Source organism: Athene cunicularia, assembly GCF_003259725.1.
Source record: "Athene cunicularia isolate RWA chromosome 2 unlocalized genomic scaffold, athCun1 chr2_part1, whole genome shotgun sequence".
NCBI classification, from domain to species: Eukaryota; Metazoa; Chordata; class Aves; order Strigiformes; family Strigidae; genus Athene; species Athene cunicularia.
The window spans coordinates 47,075,896-47,102,148 of record NW_020799095.1 but is presented as its reverse complement, the minus strand read 5'-3'; the positions used below and the strand labels follow the sequence as shown (position 1 = coordinate 47,102,148).

Below are 26,253 nucleotides of genomic sequence, written 5' to 3'. Positions count from 1 at the left end.
TGGAGTTTTATTGGACTTAACTTGGTGCAAAAAAACCCCAACCCTGTGCATTAAAGGAACTCTGGAAGAAAGTTTGAACAATGGTATTACCAAAAAAATAAATAAAAATCTGAAGTAGAAAGGCCTCAGAAAATGAGCAGTGGATATCCCCCTTTTCTCTGTAAGGAAAGCAGCTCTGCAGGCTGCTGAGGCTCTTCCAGTTGTCAGAAAAAGTTTAACAAAGCATGAGAGCACTCAACCTTTCACAGCAAATATTGGTATTTTACAGGATTGGGCCCTGAGGTGACAGGGAGGCTTTGAGCTCTGCCAGCATTTCTTTTCATTTGCCAGCTTCCTGCCTTTTAAAAAAATAGATGTTGAAAATTGAATGGCCCTGGTGTGTGAGCTCACTTGGCAGTTCCCTGGTCATCTAGGAAATAACACCCAGGCACTATAGTAACAGATGCTCATTCAGTGATGCAATGTGAAGGATGTTGTGTCTTCTGCAAAACAGGTTTGGTATCTAACCTATCCAGAAAATGTGAGCTGGAGTTAAAAGCTAATTGGCAAGAAGCCCATTGCTGTACAGATGTATTCACTACAGGAGCCATAACAGCTAAGGTGAGACATGAAGGCATCTGTGCAGTTTATGCCAGGTGACTGCAGCAAATTATCCCACTATTCAGGCTGATAACTCAGATGAGTGTTCTCCTGAAACTTGGCTGCAGAAAAGCATGTAAGCTGAAAAAAGCCAGTTTCAAATGCTCTTCAGATGGCCCTGATTGCTTGGCACAGATGAATGTGAGTTTGCTTCCACAAGAAACCTAAGTGTGTTTGCACTTTCCATCTCCTCACCCTAGTCCCTAAATACAGTTAGTGTAACAGGAGAGATTTCAAATAATCTCGGTGGATAATGTTTAGGCCCGTCAGCCTTGTCAGCTGGGGTAGTCTGACTGTCAGCAGGCTTGCTGGCCCTGGACAGCATGGTCCATACAGAATGGTATCCATCCACGAAGTCTTCTTCATCAAAGTGTTCCTGCCAGTTCACCAGGGGCTTCAGTACACAGTCTGAGCAAGAGGAGGGACATCCTATCCTGTGCAAGGAACCCGTGTATCTCTGCACACTTTGTTATACCCATTGATATTTCCATGCCACATAAGAGCATCTGCAAGGAGTGATGGCAGCGCTGCTAGGGAGCTGCCCTTGGCAGCACAGAGGGTTTCACTCTAGCAGTGTTTGAGCCAGAAAGCCTGCTAAGGTCATATGAAGAGCAAAGTAGTGCAATATGAAAGTAAGATCTGCAAATGCCCTCCACAAAGGTGGCTCTGGGTCAAGTAGTCTTCACCTGGATGTGAGGAGCAACAGGAGTTCAAGTCCAAGGGGTGTAGGGAGCCTGTCCCAAGAAACCCATGGTAAGTCCTAGTTGCTCTTGGAAATCTCTGGTGTATTCTGCAGAGGACTGAATCAGGGCTGCTCCTGTTCTCCTACCAGCTGTCTTCAAGTGGTGAAGCTGGTAACTGTGCTTAAAGTCCTAATTTTTTTTGGCTTAATCTGAGACTGAGAGGTTTGAAAAATGATACACTTTTATGCCTCTGCTGATTGCTGGGCTGGGAGTTTGGGCTTTCGCCTTTTTTAGAGGAAAGTCTATATATTACATAAGTAAATTCATGGCAGACTACAGCCTAAAGTTTCTGTGAATTCCTGTAGTATTTATTTGTAGCTTTGTATTGCTCTGTTGTGTCTTGGTGTTTCTTAGTAAAGAGGTTAGAATAACATCTGCCTTCACAAGGTATTGATCTGTTTGAACAGAATTGGATTAAGTTAATGAGCTGTTATCTGGAGCTCAATTTATCCATGGAATCTGATGAGGATGAGTAAGATGTTGCCTGTGGTTGTCAAGAATTTCTTGTGGGTTAAGAAATATATGACAGTATCCCCTCTTGCATCCTAACTGGAGCTGGAGCTCTTTCTGTAATTCTGCAGAGAAAATGCAAGGTTTTTAGTTTAGCCTGACTTTCCAATTATTTTGGAGATTAGAAGTGTCAGAGAAATGGATGCAGGCCAAGGAGGTGCTGGCTGTTACCTGGTGGTCCCCACAGCTTTGCTCTCCCTGGAGCACCTGCTCATCAGCCCAGGACCAGAACGGGGCCACCTGTGATGTGGCTTTGGGATGGGCAATGGGGCCAAGGTTGGAGCTACCCAGGGTGTCCCTCTTGCACATACCACCTTTCCTGAATTTTCTATTGGTCACATGAACGGTTTTTCTTTTAGAAAACTAGAAATGACAAGTACAGCTAGCTTGACAGCAATGAAAACTAGTGGGGAGTGAGCCCTTAAGAAAGGCCAGGCTGCTTATCAAGGTGCCAAACTAAGGATTTAGAAGCTTATCTTCAGAAAAACTTTTTTTTTTTTTTTTTTTTTTTAAAAATACTAATAAAATAAAAAAGACCTTGGCTTTTGTTGCCACTAAGCATAAAAATTTTTTGCTGACCACATTGGTTTGAGATTTTCTTGTTCACCCTAAAACTGCCCCAAGGTAAAGTTTCTGTTTGTCCCTTCTTGCTTTGCCACAGGACTGGTGAAACGGGAGTGTTAGCAGTTTCCATGTTCAGAAAAAAGGTCAACATAATAAGTCATCCAAAAATCACTGCCAATAATTTATATGGATAAAACCTGGCTAACCTTCTGCCACTGTCGCACAGAGTTGTCACCACAGATTTAGTTTCTGCTCAGATTTGACACCAATATTGCAAGATGCTCCAGTTTACAGTATATCTCTTTAAATAATCAAGCATCCACAAAATTAAATGGCTTATTTTTAATGCTGTGCACTATTATAGTCACCTTCAATCTCATTATATGTTTGTGCTAGTGCCTTACTGGGTCCATTGTTCATCATGTGGCCTAGCCACCTCTTTTTATGCTTGAAAAGATTTTTACTGTAGAAGGAAAATTAAACTTGTCCCAGTTCCCAAATGTGGTCTTTAAAATGCTGCCATGTATAAGCCCATCTTCACGTAACAGTCTTGACATAGCTCAGAACTGTAGGCACTCAGAAGAAAATAATTCTGCAATGTTATGCATACTCATTTACATATAAATTACTGAATAGTATATTTGTCCCTACAGAATTTAGGTAATCCAAAGGAGAAACATTTTCAGTCAATCAGTGCGCAACATAAATAATCTCATCCTGCTGGAGGTGCCTGTATTTAACTCCATTGTGATTTCTCATCTGGATCCTAAGGAGACTCTTTGCATAACTGTAGGGACTGATGTTATTTTTGCTTAATTTCGATAGAAATTTAGGTATGATGAACAACTGTGCCTGTGTATATTCTCTCTGTAATAATAACCTTTATGCTGCCCTTTTTGTCCAGTTCCTGGAAACGCTTTCTGTCTCAAAGTGTGAAAATTGACAATTTCTTTCATGACTATTGGCTATCTCTGTTCTAAAGTAAATAATAATAATAATAATAAAACCCTTGTGTATCTATTCTTTACAAAGAACAAAAGTTCATAAACTTCCATAAGTAACTTCAATAATTTTAATCAATTCACCTTGGTGGAGACTTTCTTTCCCAGAAAAATACTTTATAGTAAATGGCAAGCTGACTATGTGATAGATTTACTGCTCTATTGGGAAAGAGACTATGTCCTCCTGCAAGAGCACAGGAGTGTTCCTTACACCCTGCATTGCCTGCCAGACATTATGTCCTGGCTCTGGGGACAAACCTCTACTGTGTGGCCTCTGCTGAGTGGCTGACAGGGAGCCACGGACTCTGGGCTCTGCCCTCTGGCAGGGGCACATGTAACTGGGCATGTGGGCGGCTATCACGCATGGTGGCGTTTGCTCTGAACACGGGCCACCACCTCACCTCTCCAGAGATGAAGGAAGGAAGGAACCATGCACATTTCTTCTTCAGAAATACCCCTTTGCATGCAGAGGATGGCACACTGTAAACAGTCCCCTTGACTCCAGCAGGACTCCTGAAGTCCTGGAGACTGCTTCTCGTGACACAGGTGGCAGGATTGAGGATGCTGGGCTGGAAAGAAAAATAGAGTGACTTAAAAACTTGTTGGGTTGGGAATATCACATCAAACCTAAGGAAAAAGTAATTTCCATGCTATTTTTTTGGTGAAGGATATGCCAAACCTGTTTCATTTGGACTTTACTCTGGTTTAGCTGAATCAAAAAATAGGAAGAATGAATCTCTGATTGTTTTCCTTCAACTTTTCACCTCTGCAGTGAATTCTCTTTGCACCTGTGAGTAAAATGTGACTTTCAGATAAAGGCCACCAACCAACAACTTCTGCAAAAGCACTTCTGCATGCATAAATAAGAATATAGTATCTTTCCTGACAGTCAGAAAACTGGTACTTCTGGAGATCAGGTTGTCTAAAAACATGATACTGCTACGTCCTAAGCTTTGGGTCAGATGGGATAGGAAGATGGTACAGTTTAAAGAGTTAGATGATCCAGAGGAATTTGAAATTCAAGGTTTTTCTTATGGTTCATTCTACAGACAGAGAGAATCGGAAGAGTTAGGGGTTTACTTGGCTTTTTTTTTTCCCCCTTTTTCTTTGCTTTTACTTTTTTAGCTTAATCTACTTAGGAATTTGTCTCACTCATGTTTTTTATCTCCTTGTCTAGTTATTTCTTTTCAGTATCATGTATTTGTTATGTACTTCAAACTGGTGTGAATGATTATGCAATTTTGTAGATGCTTTCATTAATAAAACATTCGTTGTTTCTTTGTTTTTTATTGGATGTTTTTGAAGTGAAGGGAATCAAGTGAACTAATGCATCTGAAATACCGTTCCTGGTTTCCCCAGCTCCTAAGCCAAGGATAGAGTGTTTTCTTGTTATGTTGTGCACAAGTAGGAGTCTCTTTGAATAGGTTCTGATTACACCTCTCCTTTTGAGATGACTGCCTCAGTAGCTCAATGGACAATGAGCTAATTGTTTTAACAAAAAAGAACATTTTAGAAAAAGAAAAAAAAAAAAGTAATTTTGAATCATTACTGATTTCCGTGCTTAGCTAATGTTTTAAGTTCTTGCTTTAAAAGTTCTCACTCTTCTCTGGTCCTGCAGTGATCGGTATTTTTAACTGCAGTACTTTGAAGTGACCTGGGATCAGTATCCTGGCTATTATTTTCTGTGTTAACCACTCACCAAGCAGTTTTGTCCTTTGTAACCATCTGACATGGGGATGTCCTCTGCCCTGAAGAAGTCACACTCCAGAAAGACAGCTCGTAGAGCTTCAACACTTTTTGCCTGCCGTTTTCACAGAATTGCCTTTCTTGATGAGCAGTTTTGGTAGAGAAATGGCAAAGAGGAGGGATCCTGAGTCCCTCTGGGTGGGTGTCGTACGCCCAGGTGGCAGAGCTATGGAGCTGCTGCCCATGGCACATCTTGGTTGGTATCCTGGGAACTGGTCAGGGTGGTTAGGGACATTTTGGACCCAAGTGATGAGAAGATCCAGAAGACTGAATCTGGTTCCTGTAGTTCATTTAACTATGGAGAAGCAACAGTAGCTAGTCTGACATCTGTATAAACCAAGGATTATCATCTTCTTAGGGATTTCTTCTCCTTTCATATAACTTTGAACTATATTGCAAGAGCCATCAGGACCCAGCTATCTACAGTGCATTTTTCAGAGTGCTTACATAATGTCTCAAACCTTACAGCCCATGTGTTCAGAGGAGCAGGACAGAGACTGTTAAAACATTTATTTTGGGAGACTGAGTTCTCAACCAGGAGGTCTGCCACAGAGAATGATGTTGAACTGGGCTTTCCCAGATCCTTACACCCCAGCCACCACCTTTCCTTCTACTTGTGGGAGAGCTAGAAGAGTAAAGCAAGCAGGATTTGTCTCTGTATGAAGTGAGGGATCTTAATAATAAAAATCTTTACATCTTGCTCCTGTGAGCTGACAGTATAAAGTATTTAATACAGTGTTTGTCTGCAGCTATCCAAGCCTTAAAAAAGCATCAATCTAATTTAAAACAAAACACTGAATAAAGACGGTTTGGGAGTTCTGTTTTTCTGATATTTTATTTCTTTTGGATTTTTTTAAGCTTTTCCTTGAGAAAATATGAGAATGGGAGAGTTTGGGTTATTTTTTATTTTTTCTGAGAAGAAAGAAGCTGAGATTCTCCCCTAATTATGGAGCTTCAGAATCCATGACACCAAAGATCACCAGAATGACAATATGTTCCTGAGATTTGGCAGTATTTCAGACCAAGAAAAAACATGTGTTGAGGAGTCAGTTTGCTTGGTATGATATCAGAGGCCTGTAATGGAGCTGTTACCCACGCCCCTTTTCCTCTTCTGGCAGTATAATTAAACAGTTAACACATTTCAGAAATAATGGAATAATTAATGTAATTAAGCAGGGCTTCTTTCACAAGCAAAGAGCATGGTAAAGCAGCACTGCCGTTTCTCCAGCATCAGAAGCATCCCTTTATTTTCACCTGCATCTTTCACCTATTTACATGAATGTATAGAGCAAGGCAAAGTTTCCAAAACTGCTCAAAGCTCCATTTTCAAAAGCAGTATGCCATCAGCATGTGTCTAATTAAGAAATCAGTGAGCTTTGGACTTTTCAGATGGGAAAAATAGCGGTTAGGCGATTTTCAAAATATTACCCCATATCTGCCTTGTTTTCATTCTGCTGATCCAATGTGTTCATTTAAACAGACCTCTCCCTCAGATGAGGCAAGCAAGAAGCAGCTTTTAATGCCCCACCGCCCATCAGTGGACCACTCGGACGAACCCTTGCAGAGGCAGAGGGCAGTGAGTGCTGTCAGCATCATCACCAGTGCCCTGGAAGGTAAGATATATCTTTAGTTCCCTGTCTCAAAGTTGATTGTCAGGAACAAAGTGACACAAAAGTCCCTATTAAACTCTTGTTGTTTGGCAAGAAGACATTATAGATATTATAACCTCTACAACAGAGACCATGTCGGAACAGAAGACAATATAATCACTATTTAAAAGTCCTATTACCCATGGACTTTTAAAAATCCTGACAAAATCCTGGCCATATAATCAAAATTGGATCTGGTAAGATTTTGTGCCCCTGTGGCATTTGATTTACACAGGGCTAACCAAGATGTAGGGTAGTGGAGCACCAGACAATTTGGGTGACTGTACATGAGTTTATATCTCATCTCTCTGGAACTGATGCAAAGCCTGGCATGTGCAGTTACCAGCTATGTGCAGACCTTTCAAGTTGTGGGGAAGGAAAGTGTCCTCCTTGCAGAGCAGCTAGTGGGACTCAACAGTTTGGTGGGTGTTTGGATCCCACTAAAATTTAAGGATGCTCAAAGGACCCAACTGTCCATGCAAATATTTCTCAGTAATTTTTTCCATTGCTTATTAGGCTTCTCATTAGGTACAGTAGGATTTCACTTCCCTGTTGTGATGGTTTAGACCCTGCTGGAACCCAAGACCACGTTGCCATTGTCCCTCCCCCACCCTTGGACATAACGGGGCAGGGAGTGAGATACAAACCCCGGGGTTGAGATAAGGAAAAATTTAACACAACAGTGTAACAAGTAATAAACGAAACAACAACAATAGCAATAACAACAACGATAAACAGTAATAACAATGAACAGGACAAGAGAAATACAGAGATATACCACAAGGATACAGCAGCGAATGGGGGTGACGATGAACAAAAGCTGTCCCGGCTCTTCCCACGCTTGGGTGCCTGGACCTGAAACGTCAGCATGGCATTGAATAACCCGGCTAGAGCTCCCTCCCCACTGCTGGGGAGACTTAACCCGATCCTACCTGAACCAGGGCACCTGTCTTTCCATACACAGGAACTTTGCATTTCCTTTTCACAAATTTATTGATAACAAGACAGCAACTCATAGCAAGACTTCACATTTCTAGGCTCTTCACATGCAGCATGAAATGCCTTCGTAGAGTTCCTCATGTCTCCTACATTATAAATTGAGACAATAGAGGAACAAGCAACTAAGAGTGTAGAAAAATGTCTGTCAAAAATGCAGTGTAAGGCAAGAGAAATTCTGGATTCTCCTGGAGTTTTATTCTCTATGTTACTGATGAATAGGAAGACAAGGCAAGACAGAGGGACTTATCTGAGAGCTGGCTTACAGAAAGACTGGACCTAGCTCTTTGGAGACAACCCAGCATGGCACCACAAAGCCCTTCTTCTTCCTTAGCTTTTTACCATCCCCTGTGTTTATATTCAGCAGTATTGTGGCCAGAATAGATATATGTGTTTAAATAAATAAAGAGTTGTATTCTTAATAGGTAAATAACCACTTCAATATATTCCAGTGTTTAGTGTAGTCTACAAAGTTTTTGTTTGTTTTCTTTTGGGTTTTTAGCAATTAGCTTTGTGATTGATTTGCTTCTTTGTAATGTGTTAAGAATGCCCAAAAGTCCTGAGCTGGACAACTTCTTATTTATTTAATGGTATTTTCTATTACTTTTTAGCAGAATAAGAGAACATCAAGTTTAGGGTAACTCAGAGGATGTACATTTTTAGCTTCGTATAGAAGAAAACTGTTTCAATCTTTAGCAAAGGTTTTCTAACTCCCAGACTTTGATTAGTCATTGAAATTGAATACTTGTTAACAGCAAGAAGAATATCAAATCAGAATAAAATGTATCACAGGCTTAAACTATAATAATAGCTGTGTGATTTGTGCCAAACTGTCTGAAACAGCCAGACCAGAAATGCCTTCCCCTTTAGTTACCTATCTTGTGCTCTCGCCTCTTGGGTAGTCATCATCTGCCTGTTTTTCCCAGACACTGCAAAGACTTGCAGACAAAGAAGGATCTAAGGTTTTTTCATTTAAAAATAAGAGTAAAAATACCTCCAACACAAACTTTGTGTTTTTCTGACCATTTTTTAAAAAACAATATAAAGTACCAGGAAAGAAAAACACTTGAGTTTAATTTTACTTTTGCAGATATTTTTCAAAAACTATTAAATCTGTTGTGATTTCCAAAGATCACCTATGGTGGGAAAGGATGTAGTTTCTTGGTTGAATTAAACTGGTTTAATGTCACTGCCTAAAGAAGACAGTCACATCTTCCTCCTTCCCTTGCTGTGTTCCTGCAGTTTGATTTGACTGTTCAAATAATTGGGTTTCAGCTGGATCAGCTAGCAGAACCAGCTCACCCAGAAGGTTCAGGAGCACAAAAGTTGGCAAAAGCACAAACAAATAATATGTGGGTGAGGCTGAGAGGGATAAAACTATTCCTTTTAGCAGCAACCTGGACTTAAAGGGGTTAGTGTGGAGCCTTAGAGAAAGAAGTCACTCATGATGCATGAACGTCCTCAAATTAATAGTAGTGGAATAAGCAGGGTTGGTTAGAAGTCGTTATGAGGAGTATGGATATAGGCAGATGTGTTCTGGAATTGTTCAGAAAATTAGATCCTTTAGGAAGTGACTGCACTAAACTCTTCATTACTTTCAGAGGTGGATTTCCAAAAAAATGCAAAATTAGGATTTTGTATTGAAATTGTTTAGGGTATGGATGGTTGTCCCATCACTTTAGGCACTTGCCTATAAACCTTCTGTTTGGAGGCTGGACATAGACATTGTTATTTCTTGAGAGCAATTTGGTTTCCCAGCATTCTTGGAGCAGTGTAGATGTTTGTGCAAAACCTGTGCATGGAGGACATCATCTGATATTTTGAAAACTTGCTAGAAGACACCTAATACCTCAGTTCTGTTGTCCAGTGAAGAAAAACGCACAGAGAATTCATATTGACTTGAGAGAGGAGGCTGTTTATAAACTGACTGAAATAACAGCCTTGGCTGAAGTTTTCCTGTTATCAGTGCAGGTTCTAATTATATAGACTAAAACCATTTTACAGCATTCCATGCCCATAAAGGAATCAGAAAAGGAAAGCATTAAGCAAATCCACTAATCATTATCATTCAGCCATTAACTGTCTTTTCTTTTTCACCATTTAATGCAAATTATACTTATGAAGCTATTTAAATTCTTTTGTGCTCAAATAAAATGAACATATAAAAGTTGTATTTTAGGTAATATTTTAAGAGCACCTTTAAAAAGCACACTGGAGTGTTAGTAGCATTTTCAAACTGACTTATGCACTGCCCTGATTTTGTATGTGGGCTTTTCAGAAGAAATCAGACTCTTAATGCCTTTTTGAATAGCACATCAAGAACAGAAACCCTCTTGATAACCTTGTGATAGTCTGGCTCTCAAGTACTTAAATCAGCTCTAAATATTCGATTTAAGCTCTTTCATCTCTTAACTGCTTTAAAAGGTATTACTTAATATACTTCTAAAATGAAACCTTGGAATGAAAAAAAGATGTCAATCTAAGTTGAATGAAGATAGTGTATTGTTATCCATTTGAGCTTGCCAAATGGAAAACAAAGTGGAAATCTGAGCTTCTATATAACACTGGAGTTTACATATTTAGTGTGATTCTCCCTTTTTGCTTGTGACACTTTTAAAAGGTTATTACTTTCAGAATAGGTCACTGTCTGCTAAGTGCAGGTCAACTGGCAAAAATCCTACAATCTGTAATTTGTCAGCCTGTTAGGACAGAAATATTTTTATCTTTAAAAAGTTTGGGGTAATTCAGGGGCCTTCCTCTATGTTATGACTCATTTTAAGTGTTCTCTTGTCATATAACTCAGTGTGAATTGACTGTAACTTTATTGCTTGTGACTTAGAGCTTGAGGAATCACACCAGAAATGTCCTCCCTGCTGGAACCACTTTGCTGTTAAATTTCTCATTTGGGATTGCTGCCCGCTTTGGCTTTTAATCAAGAAATTTGTCAAGTTCGTGGTAATGGACCCATTTACTGACCTCACCATCACCCTTTGCATTGTGCTGAACACGCTCTTCATGGCCTTGGAGCATTATAAGATGACGAAGGAGTTTGACCACATGCTTTACATAGGCAATTTGGTAAGTGAATGTGAACCTGAAGTGCTACCTGAGGAGTGTATTTCCTGCTTTTTAAAGTTTTGGCTGCACCTTGAGAAGACCCCATTTTGGTATGCTGTCAGCATCACTTTGCCTACAACATCTCAAGCAAAACCACAGTCACCTCTTTCTGGGAGTGAAGAGAAATGAATTAAGGACAAGGATCTATTTTTATAAAAGTAACTTATTCTAATGTTATTAGTAACCATTAAAGCCATTTTTCTGGGCTATTCCTGATATGTATCTAGTGTGTATGTGTTTAAGAAAACAAGAGAAAAGTTAATGAAGTTTATTTGGGATTTCTGGTAAAGCAATGATAAGGCAGCAGTTCTTGGTGACTATTAGTGACTTCTAAGTTAAAAAAAAAAAACTACAGAAAAAAAACAAGGCAAGATCTTGGAGGGGAATAGAGTGATGTTTAATCATAGGTAGATATGTATGTGGGAAAGCATCTATGGTACATTTTGTGCATGTCCCTGTATGTCCTGCTGTGCCTCCCTGACTTGTCCAGCAGCATGTGCTGGGTCCCATGCAAACCCCAGGGCAGAGGGGACATGGAGCAAAGCATGGCTGATGCTTTGAGAGGAAACTCTTAACGTGCAAGCTGAAGCAGCCAAGGATAGAGCTGCAAAGTAAGCAGAGACCACACCTCTCCAATGAAAAGCAGAGTGACAGATCTACAGCCAAGCTGCAGGGATAGCAGAAAAGCCTTTCCAGAGGCAATACAGTACAATTTGTTAACCTAGGGGGCCACTAAAATTTTGCAGTAACTACAAAATGGAAGCTTTTTCTTTAATTGTCTTTCTCTGAGTTCATGTTTAAAATTTACCATGTTTTACTGGTTTAAACCCTAATGTTTAAAATCCTTTTAATGTTAGAAGAGTTAGGCACAGGCCATCTAGTTATGGCATGGTGGAATTGCCCTTAAAATCTAGTGGTAGAAGCACCCTACCCTAGCACCACTAGGACCATAAGTAAGTGTGGAGTAATCTGGAACATGGATGTTGCTAAGTTTGTAGTTGAGAAGCTTGCAGTGGAGATGAAAAAAGCACTTTATTTCTATAAAAATTAAGGCTGCAGTATCTCAGAGTGGGATTCACCTTGCCTAACTTTAGGTATTTACAGTGTAGGAGTCTGAGCCAGTTGCCTTTGTCTCCCTTTAAAGTCAATGGAGATTAATGGACAATATATGTGAAGTTTTAAAGACATTTGCTTTTGGATAAGGTGAACTATGTCCTGGAGGCCTGCGACTGTAGTGACCGTCGACTATAATGGGAGCATGCAGAGTCACCACAGATGTGATGTCTGCCTCTAGTAAGAAGCATCCTACGCTGGCAGATTTAAGTGGGTAGAGCGATAATCAGACTCTTTGTATCAGTCCTAGCATATGTAGTACCTCATGTATGGATATTTTTCCTTAGCCTGTTCCTTGTTATTCTTAGCTCTGGGCCTCCTTGGGCAGGCTGTTGTTCTCCTAGGTTGTGGGACCAGTCTCCAGTTTTTCAGCTGCTGTGTTTTGGCAAATCTCCCTCTGTTGTTGTGCTAAGCAAAAATCTGTTTGTGTCTCTCTTGATTGAAACCCATGCTCTTGCCCTCTGTGGAAAACAGTAGATAAGGGTAGCTTGGAAAGTCATCTCACAGGATTCCATCTAGCTCCACTTTGCAGCCAGCCTTCTTTGTTGTTGCTCAACAATTTCTGGCCTTCTAAGATGACTTAAAAAATCTCCTTTTGACCCAGAATCCATGAGAACATGTGGCAATGCTGCCATTTCCCTCTCTGGTACTTGCGATAGTAAAAGTGTCTGCTCCTTGCTCTGCTTTTGGCAGATCAGCTTTTCCCTTTGCAGACCACAGGCAGTGAAACTTTAGCCCCTGACATCCCTCCTGCCAACACAGCTCCTGCAGACCTGCCAGGGATGAGCGGGGCTGTGCCGGTTGCCAACAAGGAAACAGAAACAATGAGCAGAGGAAGGAATTGCAAAGCAAATTTTGCAAAATTTTGGAGAAAAAAAAAAAAGTATCTCGCTGTGAGTTTCTCAGCACTGACTAGAGCTATTTCTCCTTTTTATACTAAAGTGTAAAATAAGCAAAAGCACCTGGTAATATTTTTTGTAGCAGGTGGATGGCACAGGGCTCCCTTCCCCTGAACTAGACTGTCCCAACTCCCCCTCACCAGCTTTACTAAACCCCTGCATAACTGGACTGATTGCAAGGAGAGCAGGCCAGAGGAAGGTAATTACATTTTGTGGAGGATTTTGCAAAGTAATTTGTAATGAAAATTGACATTTTTTACAATTCCCTATGAAAAGGGAATCCCAGCTCCAGGGCAGGCTGCCAGATGACTGCATCCCCTAAGCCACAGACTGCCAGACCCCTCCTCTGCTCCCCACTGTCATCTCCTCATTGCACCTAACCCTCTTTGAGTGATTATACTAGCATTAAATGGGAGGAAATATTAAAAAGGGCAGATCTTTGGCATTTTTTCCTCAAAATAAATATTTCTGAGAGAAATGAAATAATTAAAATGGAATATGCATGTCTTTCTCTGAGAGCAGTTCTTCATCTGCTGCCAGTCATTGGAGATCTCTCACTCTGATTGTTGATCTACCCCATGCAGCATCTGCTACCTTCAGACTTCTTTAGTTCATCACTTACAAGAATCAACATTTACAAATGTGATCAGAAGACCAGTCAAGCACATGTACATCTTTACATGGTTCATCTGCCTATGCAGTGCCACCACCTAAGTGGGTAGATAGAGCAAGATTCCCACAGGTTTTGTTTTCCTTTAGAAACTGAGATAGCAGAATGCAATATTAAAGCCTAAATGGCTGAAATGGTAGATAAAAGAATTTTTTTAAAGTAAGCCCTCCAAATCAGCAGTGTCATATTTAGCACTAGTGGGATGTTAAGTTACTTGTTTTCTTTCCAGCCTTTATCATATTAAGTATCCAGCCTCTTCTACAAGCAGAGTCGCTGTGTGCCAGGTGCCGGTGATTTGACAACTGCTGTTTGAAATTCATAGCTAGTACACGTACACAATTGCTGATGCCTTTAGGAAAGCTCAGACATTTCGTTATCTTACTGTGACATTTCCTTCTCAGAAGGCTATTGATTAAAATGATTCAGGCAAAGAAAGTGATCCTCCTGAGTCATTTCTCAGCATGATGGTTGCATAATGTACACAGCGTGGTATCGTGTTTTTAAGGCAGTCCCCTGGATACAGTTTCACAGACATCCAGTTTTTTCTTGTTCTCTGTCTTAAGGGAAATTGGAGCATTCTGGTGAGAATCTTCTGGTGAGAGTCTCTGACCACTGCAACTCAGAAATTGTTGGCTAGTTAGAATTATGAAACAGATCGTTGTGTTTAGTTCTTGGTTTGAGATGGTGATGGAACATTGTTGCATCCCCAGATATTGTTGCAGTCCGAGGTATTATATTCCTGATGAGAAAGAGAAGGTATTTTACATAAGGAATTGTGTAAAATGGCCACTTAGAAGAATTAATTCCTGAAGCACTACAGAGTAAAGCCAAGCATTCCTCAAATGCAGGCTATGATAATTTCTTTTTATTCCTTACTTTCATAATTATATAATCTTAACTTTTCCCTTCCACATTTTAGTGGTTTCTCATCTCTGTTGCTCAGAGTTGACCAGTTTTGCTGGGATAATGCTGCAGAGTTCAGCTTATTGGAAAGAAAATGTTTCTTCTTGACTGTATGCTACTGTTATTGAGCTCTGCATTCCCCCTCTTTTGTGATGTTGATTGTTTCGTGGAAAACCATGTGCTTTAATATATATGTACAACAGAGAATTTTTCAGAAAAATAAAGCTCTTTGCAGCATGTACTTGGACTTGGAATGAAAATAAAACAGTATATGAAGAATTTGGTGGCCACATTTTTTCATTTTAAGTTGACTGTAGCCTTGCGTTGAGCATTTAAACTGATACTTAAGGAGGGCATACAAAAGGACAAGATCTGATTCTCAGAGATACTTTGCAGGAATGTGTTAAAACTGAATTTGCTGTCAGCAGCCTTCCCTTCCCCTCTCCCTCTGTCTCATAGGTAATATTTATATGTTGTTTTAAAGAAAAATGTTCCAATTAGAATTTCCACCATATGACGTTTGAACTGGGTCATAAATAAGCAGTGTGTTCCCAAGATGCTGTGAAGACAAAATTGCTGTGACTATTTGTAAAAAAAAAAAAAAAAAAAAAAAAAAAAAAAAATCTCAAATTAGAGTTTCTAATTGCCTTAGCTGCCAGCAATAACCTCAGAATGACTGGAGGCTTGCGTTGCCCTGGTATTGATAATAATGACAAAATAAAAAAGGATAATACAGCAGGTACACTACAACCCAAATACCACTTTAACACTCACACTCCATTCATTTGGGTTTCTCCACTGAAATGAATACATTTAACCTTTATAAAAGGCACCTTTACACTTTCTTTTTTACCACTGGGATTATTCAGATGACAAAAGATAAAAATGTTTGTTCCAATCCAGAGCTTGAATACAGATGTCATTGTAAGTTTACAGCAATATCAAATATAATTGTGAAAAGACTAGACAAAGTTGTAATAGGGAAAAAGAATCACCCATGGAAAATAAAGTGCTCACTTGTAAAATGGTTTTTTTCTTTCTGCTGTGTTCACATGTATGAGTGGAAAGTCTGATAGCAAGGAGATGTGCTTAAAAGGTTACTTTGACTTCTTATTTTCTTTCTGCAGGTCTTCACTGGGATTTTTACAGCAGAAATGATCTTCAAAATAATTGCCCTTGACCCCTACTACTATTTTCAGCAGGGCTGGAATATTTTTGACAGCATAATTGTTATTCTAAGCCTGATGGAGCTGGGCTTGTCCAGCATGGGAAACCTGTCTGTTTTACGCTCCTTTCGACTGGTAATGGTCTTATTCTGTTCTTACCCCCATTCTTTTATTACATATACACTCTGACATGAATGGAACATATTTTCTTTAAAAAGCATCTGCCAATAAAGACTTTAATTGCTGCAAACTGGTGAACAGTACATGACACTAATTATAGGCTGTGGGATAAATGGAATTGTTCCAGATTTACATCAGCGTAAATGAGAACATAATTTGATTCCTTCTAGCTGTGCCAGGTACTTGTAGCACACTTAAAACATTTGAGTTCCAATTTGTAATAAAAATCTGCCATTTTATACCTGTACACCTGTTAGCATAGTCAGCAGATAATTGATAGCCCAAGAAATGCAAGAGCCAGTAACTTGTTGTTTTAAAGTTGTTATTCCTAAATTATGTTATAAACATGCCACTGTTCTTTTAAATGTTGTCAAAAGAAAATGTCTTTGAATTATTCAGGGGTGGTGGATTTTTTTCTAGAACTGATCAGTGTAACATAGCATCTGTCTTTCACAGGAACTTCTTAGCTGTCAGCTCCTTTGTTATGCACGGGATAGTGGTATTCTATTAATGAGACACTGTCGACATATTGGAACAGAAAAGTAGTTTCCTTGCCAGCCCGACATTTGTGTTGCACTTCATGTACCAGGATGTCCATGCTAATCATTCTGGCCATGATATGGCTTCACAACTTGGAAAGACCAGGAAAATAAGACCTTATGGTTACATTTAGCGGAAGACATTTTTTTTTTTCCAAAATTCTCTGCACTGCTTTAAAATGCGGATTTTTCACCACTGGTCCTGAGAGTCTCTTGTCAGTTTTTGAGTAATCCACCTTCAATAGGGCTGAAATTAAACCTTCAGTTGAAAACACAGCACAAGGGCGAGGACCAATTTATGTCCTTAAAATAGGTCTTAAGTGGGACGTGGGTTGTACATAGACTGCGTGATCCTCGGCACAGAGGTGATTTTCACCCCAGGAGCTAAAAACTAATAGCATCTGGCTGAGGCTTGCTCTGAAACACAGAGGAATTGCTTCTCTCTTTGTGGGATCAAACCCTAAGCCCCTTCCCCCAGGCTGTTTAATTTCAGTAGGAAAAGGAGTATAAAATAAAATATTAAGACCTGAGATTGCCTCTTTCCTTCCTCTCCCCACCATGATACTGGGGGACTGAGCCTCTCAAAGCACATCTATTTAACAAGGCAGAGCATAACTCTGCAAAACGTAATTCTCATCCAAGAAGCCCAACTGATATTTTATTAATAGATGTAGTGAGCTTAACAGGAAATATGGCTAAAATCGCCTTGTACCACACACACTGTGGCATTTAACGTCTTTCATGTTTTATCCACTCTAATAGTTCATTGACTGAAATGTCTGTTACTTCTGTGAACTGACACTGTTGTTTGTGTTTTGTTCACAGCTTCGAGTCTTCAAATTGGCAAAGTCCTGGCCGACCTTAAATACACTTATTAAAATCATTGGTAATTCGGTGGGCGCCCTCGGTAACCTCACTCTTGTGCTGGCAATCATCGTCTTTATTTTTGCCGTGGTAGGAATGCAGCTTTTTGGGAAAAGCTACATGGACAATGTGAAGAAGATAAGCACGACTGGCAATTTGCCACGTTGGCACATGAATGATTTCTTCCACTCATTCCTCATCATCTTTCGAATTTTGTGTGGGGAGTGGATTGAGACCATGTGGGACTGCATGGAAGTAGCTGGGCAGCCGCTGTGCCTTCTCGTCTTCTTGTTGGTCATGGTGATAGGAAACCTGGTGGTGAGTGCGCAAGGTTTTTTTTCTCCCTTTCCTGATGGGTGTGTGCAGATGTAGCATTTTTTTCTCCAGAAATGGCAGATCTTAAAATCTTAAAGCCCCATGGCTTTAATTAGATGAATCAAGTTGTCACACAGAGAAACTTGTTCATATCCCAAATACAAAATTACTAGCATTGCCTTATTAATTAGGAATGAAAGCTCACTGGTTTTTGTGGAACAGATAATGTTTTACTAGAAGAAAGGCACATAGGCTTGTTATAATGATTTCATTTCTTCAGCCATTCATGGGGCTGAAGGGATTCCAGATCTTTTATATACAGGAGTGTATATCACCTCAACTGTCACTGTGCTGGGAGATATATTTATTTCTCTTCATTTTTGGTCCAGAACATGTGAACCCTACAGCTAGCACAGTGTCTATGAGTGCAGTTTCAAATGTCTTTAGCCTGCATGTTCTAGGCACATGCAGTTTGTGTTTACAGTAATGTCACTTGCTCGCTTGCTTTTTTAATAGACTACCCCATAAACATGGCTTACATAAGCTCTGAACCTATTAAGACTGATTTGTATTTCCCTGTTGACATCTTATGGAGCGCTTTGTTGGCTTGCAGTCATTGTGGAAATGTTTTGCCTGTTCAGCTTACAGAGCATCTTCGGTAGTAAGTTGTTTAATAGTAGATGCTGCTATAAAAAATGTTGGGTTTCACTACTGATGGTTTTTAGTAGTTGTTTTGCTTTTAAGTAGCCAATTTTTGGTTTTCAGCTGCTGGGATAGAACAGTTCTTGAAAGAGCTTGTAGAAAAAAGCAGAGTGCCTTGTTTTGTTTACATTAACTTATGTTTTAACAGCTAATTTTGCACGGAAAATGTTGATTGCAATAGCAAATTATATTTTATAGGGTTTTTTATTAAAAGTCAAAAGATTAAATTATGATTTCTCAGAAAATGGCAGATTACTCTTTTTTTTTCTTTTTTTCTTTTTTTTTCTCTAACTTCCCATTTCTATAGATTTTTCTTGGAACTAAAAGTGGTTAGAGGAGCTGGGTCAAATTGTTACTTTCTGCATATCTTTTGGGGGAAATTAGCCTGAGATCCAGAAATTTATTCTCCCCCTGCCATTAAGCAATGGATTCTGTGAATGATAATGAAACCTAAAGATAATATGTAGCAAATTCTGAAGAAAATGTTCACATTTGAAATATTCATGGATTACTGAAAGATGTGAATTTGCAACTGCTGATACCCTTAGATATTAACACTCAGCAGTGTGTATAAATTCTGTTAAATATAAAATCTGATTCAGCAGAGATCGCACTAACATTATCTACATATATTTAACCTTCAGTGCACAGAAAAGACTGTCTCAGGTGTAAAACCAGATATTGAAAAACTCTGTCAACATGGGTAAGCTGAAGTTACTGGTCAGCTGAAAGCAAAAATGCTAGCTTTATCCTTTTCATCCAACAGTTCTGTAAGCATGTGGCAATGACTGGTAAACAGGAATAACTAATGTCTATAGATCACAATATGTGTGAAAAGAACAATTTCTGAATAGTGAGGCTTATCCAGTGTCAACTGCTTAGATGGAGATTTTGTGATATTGATTAGCAGGTAAAAGAAGGTCGTCTTACTCCTCTGGCATCAGCAAAATTCTTGCTGTCTTCTATGAGAGTGTATTGAATTCACAGGCTCTCTTATTTGCTGAACATCATCAGAACCAACAATTCTGGTAGCCAAAAAAGCACCACGACCCCTTAAAATAAGAAATCTCGAGTGCTAAATTTTTTACATGCAACTCCGTTGCAATCTCTGACAGCATATTTCTCTTTTAACTTGCTGAGATCATTGCTCATCCTCTGAGTTTCAAGAGACAGTTTTGATAAGAAAAATGTTATCATGAAGTTGTATCTTATTTGGACTCTGAACATTTTCTTATTCTCTGAAGGCATGGAGGAAATCCTACAGCATTTTTCCCAGTGTAGCAGATCTGAACATTCATCTAAATTAAATACTTTTGTCACATCTGCCAATACTTATGGTAGTGCCTGTGTTCACTTTTCCAACTGCAAGGCAAAGTGTTACAGAGCAGACTTGCTCTTTAGCTACTGTAAAGTAAAGGCTGCAAACTGGTATTGGAAGAGTTACAACCACTGCCATTCTGTGGTATGTTCAGTGATTACGATTACAGGTTTTACCAAGCCTCACTAACATAAATTTAAAGAAATCATGGGAGAAAAGACAGGAAAGTTAGTAAGTGCCCTGGGAAACTGCATAGAGCAGTCCAGCTGTTGAAAGGAATTTTAGTAAAACTTAAATCTTTGGGTTTTATTCATGTATCCTTAAAATGTCTTGGATCAGTGCAGTGCCACATGAAACTGTGTTTACTGCTGATCAGCTGATACTTGTGTCACCTACAAAGCACTAAACTTCACAGCATAGTTAGAAAACTATGTGCTCTGTAACTGCCTTATGCACAATAAGACTGTGTTACTGTTGTCAGACAGCATTTTTAAAGTCACTGAAGCCACTTTGGAAGGTGAAGCCAAACTAGACAGATAATAAAATAGTTTCTCATTTGTAAGAAAGAGCTTCTGAAATTGCTGAGTAATTATGCTCACTGATAAGTTTTATAAAGGGCTTAACGTATTTCCTATCTATGTTTATGTTACTGAGGTTAATAAGGAAAATCACAAAGACAAGAATTATTAAGAAGTTGTAGGGGAATTTGGGTAGCAAGCCAGTCCTCAGTGTCCCCTACTCTGGTGGGTCAGCCGATGCAAGAGTCGAGCACGACACCAGCCACTTATCAAGGGACTATTACATGTAATGGGTGCTAGCAACGTACATGAATAAAACTGACACTTCAATAACAGATGGAACAACCTTCCAGCCTCATTGTGCATGCATGACGTATGCTGGCCAAGCCACCCTTTTATTCTTCTGCCAGCCACCAGAATGAACCCTGTTTTCTACCAGCTTCTCCTGATATGCCACCACTTGACACAGGGCAGAAATGAACTCACTGTCTTTCTTTGTGCTCTTATTTGGCTGTATATGACACAGAAAACCCTCAAAAAATAATAGTTTAGTGTTAATCCAAGCTAACAGCCACAGCACATTAGCTCTCAGGGCTGAGTTTTGGGACTGCTGTTGTCTCACCTCTGCCTGATTTACATACAACCCCTATCATTTCCAAGGCACATCCACCACCAATCCCCAATCCACCACAAGCTGATACTTCATTGCTGCATTTACATGGTGGATTTTGCCCTCCTGGAGTCACAAGCATGCCAAGAGGTAGAGTCTGTAACCAGGGAAGTGACGTCTTCAGAATTTTCCTGAAAAAATGAAATATAAGGTTGGAAGTGCTCTTTTAGGATCAGTCTAGGCTTTTCTTTTTGTCTACTGTCCATGCAAATGCTATTCACACAGGAAAATACTAATGACATTTTTGAAAACGTAAACGTAGAAAGCATCACAAATTTGTAGGGGTATCAGGCTGTCCTGTAGGAAGAATTGCATAACCATCATCATTGAATTAATGCATGATGCATGGAATTATAAAATACAAAGTGTAAGGTCATGCACTCAGCCCTGTTTAAGAATTTATGTTATGACCTCGTAGCTTACTGACAGAAAATGTTTGATAGAATAATAGAAGTATACATATCAGTTACTGTGGACATCTACATCTAAGATAATTGCATAGAGATGGCTTTGTAGTCAGATCTAGTTGATTGAGTCAGTGAAGTCATAAAATATCTTACCCAAAAAGCCATCTAAAATATGTCAGATTAAATAGTCCCTAAAAGTACCTATTTCTGTCCCTGAAGTCTTGGGAGGCAAACTCAGCTGTAGATATCCCCATGTACCTATCACCCTGTCTGAACCAGTACAGTGTACCAACATACCAATACATTGCACCCATTAAAGCAGTAGATGAGATTCTAATACATATCAGGAAAGGCAATTAGAGAGGAGAAAGGAGAGTATGAATGATGTTGCACAGTGATCTGCAATGCTGGATACGTAATACATCCCATTAATGACTGATACTCAAGAAAGATTAAGTACTACTGGAAAAAGCACAGTATGGGAATACGAAGTTGATGAAGGGAATGCAGAGCTAGGCATGGGAGGAGAACAGTTTAAATGACAGGATACTGCTCATCCCAAAACAAAGGAGTATAAATCACTGTAGATACCTTTAGGCTGGGATTGGAAAGAAAGATTCTTACTATCAGTTCAGTGAAGTCGTTTAGGAGGACTTTTCAGCAGGACTGACTAGCCCCAAACCAGCAGCAAGGGAGATGGAGCTTGATTAGTTTGTGAAGAAAACAACATATCTTAGCAAGAGGCTTGACTTGGTGACCCAAGAGGACCTTCTAATCTTGTCTTCCCATGGTAATTTGAATGGCTGGCAGCAGAGCTGTTCAGCATGGTTTGGATGAGATTTGAAGTGGTCTGCTTTGGTTAAAGTCAGGGGAAACTTTTTGTCTGAAAAGTCAAGATATGCCCGGAACACATCCTTTTATTCTACTTCCAGGAAGCCTTAATGGATTTATTTTTTTTTTCTATTTTAACATGACTGTGACACACAGAAATCTGGAAATGTCATATTCTTGGGAAAAGATAGGTTTGTCCCTTCCTACATGCACTTCCTACAAGTCAGTGTAGGACAGTTCATTGAAGAGATGTTCTGGGAAGGCACTGCTAAACCTCCATCAGGTTAAAATCTGTGGATTCTCAAACAGGTCAAATGCCAAGAAAACCTCAATAGGCCTCATTCACCACCATTTCGATCTTTAACAGCCAAAGTCTGTTGATGAAATGACATACTACCAGAGCTGTTCTGACAGAGATGTGTCTCTGCAGCAGGGCAAGAAAGAAAGAAAACAAGTTACAGGGAATGTGAGCAATGCATAACTTCTTAGTATTTCTACTTCAACATGTTTTGTCACATGAGTCTCCCTCGCTAGGACTAGAAGGTTGTCCTGACCACCACCAGTGCAATCTGGATGAGAATAAATGTCCTAGAAGGAAGAAAAGGGCGAGAGCAATGCAGGGCCATTTAGCATGGATCCTGACTTGACAGATATGCAAGAGAGAGATTTAGGATGGGGAGGATTGTTGGAATGGGGAAGAGAAGTGGCTGCAGGTGTATGTGAAGTTTAGTCTATGAGAAGAAATTCACAGCAATTTCCTGTCCTGAATCACTTTCCTAAGTGACAGATCCTAAGTAACATAAAGAATCACTGGGTCCCATGAGGCTCTTTAATACTTACTGGCTATGGCTGCAACCCTACTGTTAGGCAAAATCACTTTCTATGTGTGCCTGCAAATTTGTGTCTCTCCAGATCAATTGTTTTCTTTCCTGCCTTTTTCTTTTAAATGTTAAGAACAAAGTAAAAGCATATGATAAATGTTTAACTCTGATTAGCTTTGTTTGCTTCTTTTTATTTTGCTTTGTTTGCTAAAGTTGCCTTTAGTTTGGTATTTGCAGTCAAGAGAACATAAAACTCACAAAAGAGGTAGCTGTGATGTATAGAGTATAAAAATGTAAGACGAGGTTGCTATATGAATTGTGTGGTCTTCAGCATGGTGAATTTGTTTCTATATCAACCCATTTCCTAGAATTAATTATTGAGTGTTAATTACATGAGCACCACGCTCTCTCATCAAGGAACATAAGAGGGAGCATATGTGGCCACCTGTGTAGGAGGACTGGTTACCCCACACTGTGGGAATCCTTGGGCAGGCTGACTGTATGAGAGTTTTACAGGCAAGGAACTATCCCAGCTGGAAGTTTGTGGTTAGCGCAGGGTATGAAGAAGTTTAATAATATGGAGTAAAATGATCTTTTACATTTGTTCTCACTGACAGAAAATGTTCCTAGGCACATTAATTTTTAGTGTAGAAGTAGCCATAAAGTCCTGTCTCTCCTAATACTGGTATATCTCCATCACTGCAAAATTCTCAGCAGATCTCAACCAGGCTTGAAAGAGGTTTATGGTAATGTGTCAGATTTTCTCTTTGTTTAAATTAAATGGATATAGAGAACTTTCACCGTCCCTTGTGGTACAATTCAAAGTAATAACAAAATAGCTAGGCAGCTAACAGACCTAGGTAAAAGTGGATTACTATTTCACACTTCAAGAGCTCAGACAGTCAAAGCATATTATGATGGTCAAAGAAGGTCTTCAGATGAGACTTGTATTTCTGCCTGACATGATGGGGCTGTCACTGAGGGAAGTTACATCCAGATTCTGATGCTTTTAAAAAACATGAAGCATTATACCAGGGGGTTTTAAGACCATGAAACATTTTGCAGGGTGCTTAAGGGCTGCTTTACCTCAAAGGAATGAGGCCTCATGCATTAAGATTTCTTGTGCCAATAAATGAATTAAAATGGAACACTGATGACAGATGATAGTACTTTTCCAGGTATCTCCTTATTTTCTTTTCAAATTATGTACAAATCTAGAGCTACCAAAGCCCCTTTTTCATGGTTTTCACTGTATATCCCTAGAGAATTGTACAACTCAAGAGTTGCAGTGAGACTTGCTGCCCTGAATCAAGTAATTATTTTTGCATTTAATGACAAACATGCTCTTATTCATGGGGGCCACTGAGCACATCCACTCTGAATAAATATTAATCTCCTTGGAGGGAAATGTAGTATTTGTATTGCATCTGATGATTAATATAAATTAACTGGAATTTTAAAATACTTCTAATTGCAAACACTATGTTAGATCTGTTTGCTGGAAATTAAAGCCAGTTTGGAAAAAGGTATTACAAGCCCAAGTTACAACATTTTAGGTTTTAGATTTTTTTAAATTTAAAATTAAAATTTTAGTTTAATTTTAAAACCACAGTAGAGGTCCTCAACTTTGTATATCATACTTCTCCCACCAAGCAGGTAGTCTCCTTGAGGCCCACCTGTTCCACTTCTTGCACAATGGAGGGAAGAGGATATAAGATGCAACTATTTAAAGCTGGGGGAGAACAGTGTTTTGCAGGGAAAAGTGCATCCACAGGAGATTCAAAGAGAAGTTCAGGTTGTCCCAAGTTTTGAATGAGCACTGCCTTGCCTCCACTCTCTCTGCACCCCATTTTTGTGCCCTAGATGCAGTTGTTCACCTTAAATGCTCTTTCAGCATCTCCCAACATTCTGGAAATGCGCATTTGTGTTTTGGTTACATCAGCTGAGAAGGGCACCAGACAAACAGGCAAGAATAGACATGTCAGTAACAGTCACCGTCAGGACGCACAAAATCTGCAAAGCAGCAAGTGGAGTGCGTGTGGGGCGCCGTGGAGGAGCAGGACTCGTTAGAAATCTGCAGGAGCCATAATGAGAGCTGGGGGAATACTGGAGGTGGGGGCTGGAGAGTTAGAAGGTCTGGAAGAAGCCAGAGAGCCTAAGGGATCATTAGCAAGAAGCGGAAGTGTCATTTGAGCCTGTCTTATCAACATGGATACTTACATAAGGGAGGCAAATTTTCTTTCTTGAGTCACATGCAGCTTTGTAGAAAAGCAGCCCAGAATACATTAATAAGCACATTTGGGGTCACAAGAAAAATAGAGTCAAAACAACTCTCAGCATGTTACCATCCTTTTTGTTCCTACTGATGTACACTTATGGCTAGCAGCAGGTACATTTAGTGTGATAGTGCAGAACTCAAACCTCAGAGGAAAGTAGCTAAGCCCCAATACGTTTCCCAGCTTCTCCCTTCACATCTTTTATGTCAACAACCTGCATAGTCCATGTGTCCCAAAGCAATTTTTGCTATTTATATGCCACATTATCCATCCTTGCTTGAGAAGTGTCTGGGAAGCAGAGCACTCAGGTGGCTGATGCTTTTGAGCAAACATCTGACTATATCTACTTAAGTATTAAACATCCTAAAGAGTAATGAAAAGTCCACCAGAAACAGATAGCATCTTGTGATGAATCAAAAAGATAAATTCTGATAGCAACCATCAATCAGCCCAGTTGCTTCTGATGACTCCTAGCAGAGATGGAAAGCTTGCATTCTTGTATGGCTTATGGTAAAGACAAACCTTTTGCCTAAGACTCCAGGCTTTAAAAATTTTGTGATTTATCAGTGCCCACATAATTTTTTTTTTTTTTTTTTTTTTTTTTTTATATCCCACCCTCATGTGTTACACCAGATGCTGTGGCTAAAAAGTCTGGGGAAATTAACCTCAGGATATTTATGATGGACCTTCAAATACTGCTGCGTTTCAAAAATGACATTGTATGGTAGATTAAATAGAGGCCATTCAAAGGTGGGAGGTATAGGGCTCCTTTGCTCAAGAGATGTGAGGGAAATGCACATGAGAAAAGATGGGAGGAGAAACTATTTCCAAAAGGTACACCTAAAAAGTAAACGACTTCCTTCTGTCACTCCAGATCTGTGAGTTTCTGTATCCTGTAACAGGCTCGGTTGTTTCTTCTGAAGAGTTGAATCTTGGCACTTGGTAACTAAATCTAAGTATGCATCTTGCATGTGATCAGTTCCTGTTTTCAAGGTACTATACAGCACCCATGTTGAATACATACTAAAATCTGCCAATTTTTTCCCTGCAACATCCATCCACAGAAAGGTAGATCCTTTTAAATAAAGATAGTAAA

The 26,253-nt window shown here is 39.5% G+C and overlaps 1 protein-coding gene across 3 annotated transcripts in view; it reads left to right on the top strand.

Annotated features, from left to right (window-relative positions):
- The window catches only part of LOC113476396 (sodium channel protein type 5 subunit alpha-like), a 219,620-nt gene that overhangs the window by 104,648 nt on the left and 88,719 nt on the right, over positions 1 to 26,253 (top strand). For all 3 annotated transcript variants that reach the window (XM_026841936.1, XM_026841937.1, XM_026841935.1), the window contains exons 13-16: positions 6,684 to 6,816; positions 10,688 to 10,926; positions 15,678 to 15,851; positions 17,261 to 17,617. In XM_026841936.1, coding sequence (XP_026697737.1) covers positions 6,684 to 6,816; positions 10,688 to 10,926; positions 15,678 to 15,851; positions 17,261 to 17,617 — 903 coding nt within the window. The remainder of the gene's footprint in view (positions 1 to 6,683; positions 6,817 to 10,687; positions 10,927 to 15,677; positions 15,852 to 17,260; positions 17,618 to 26,253) is intronic.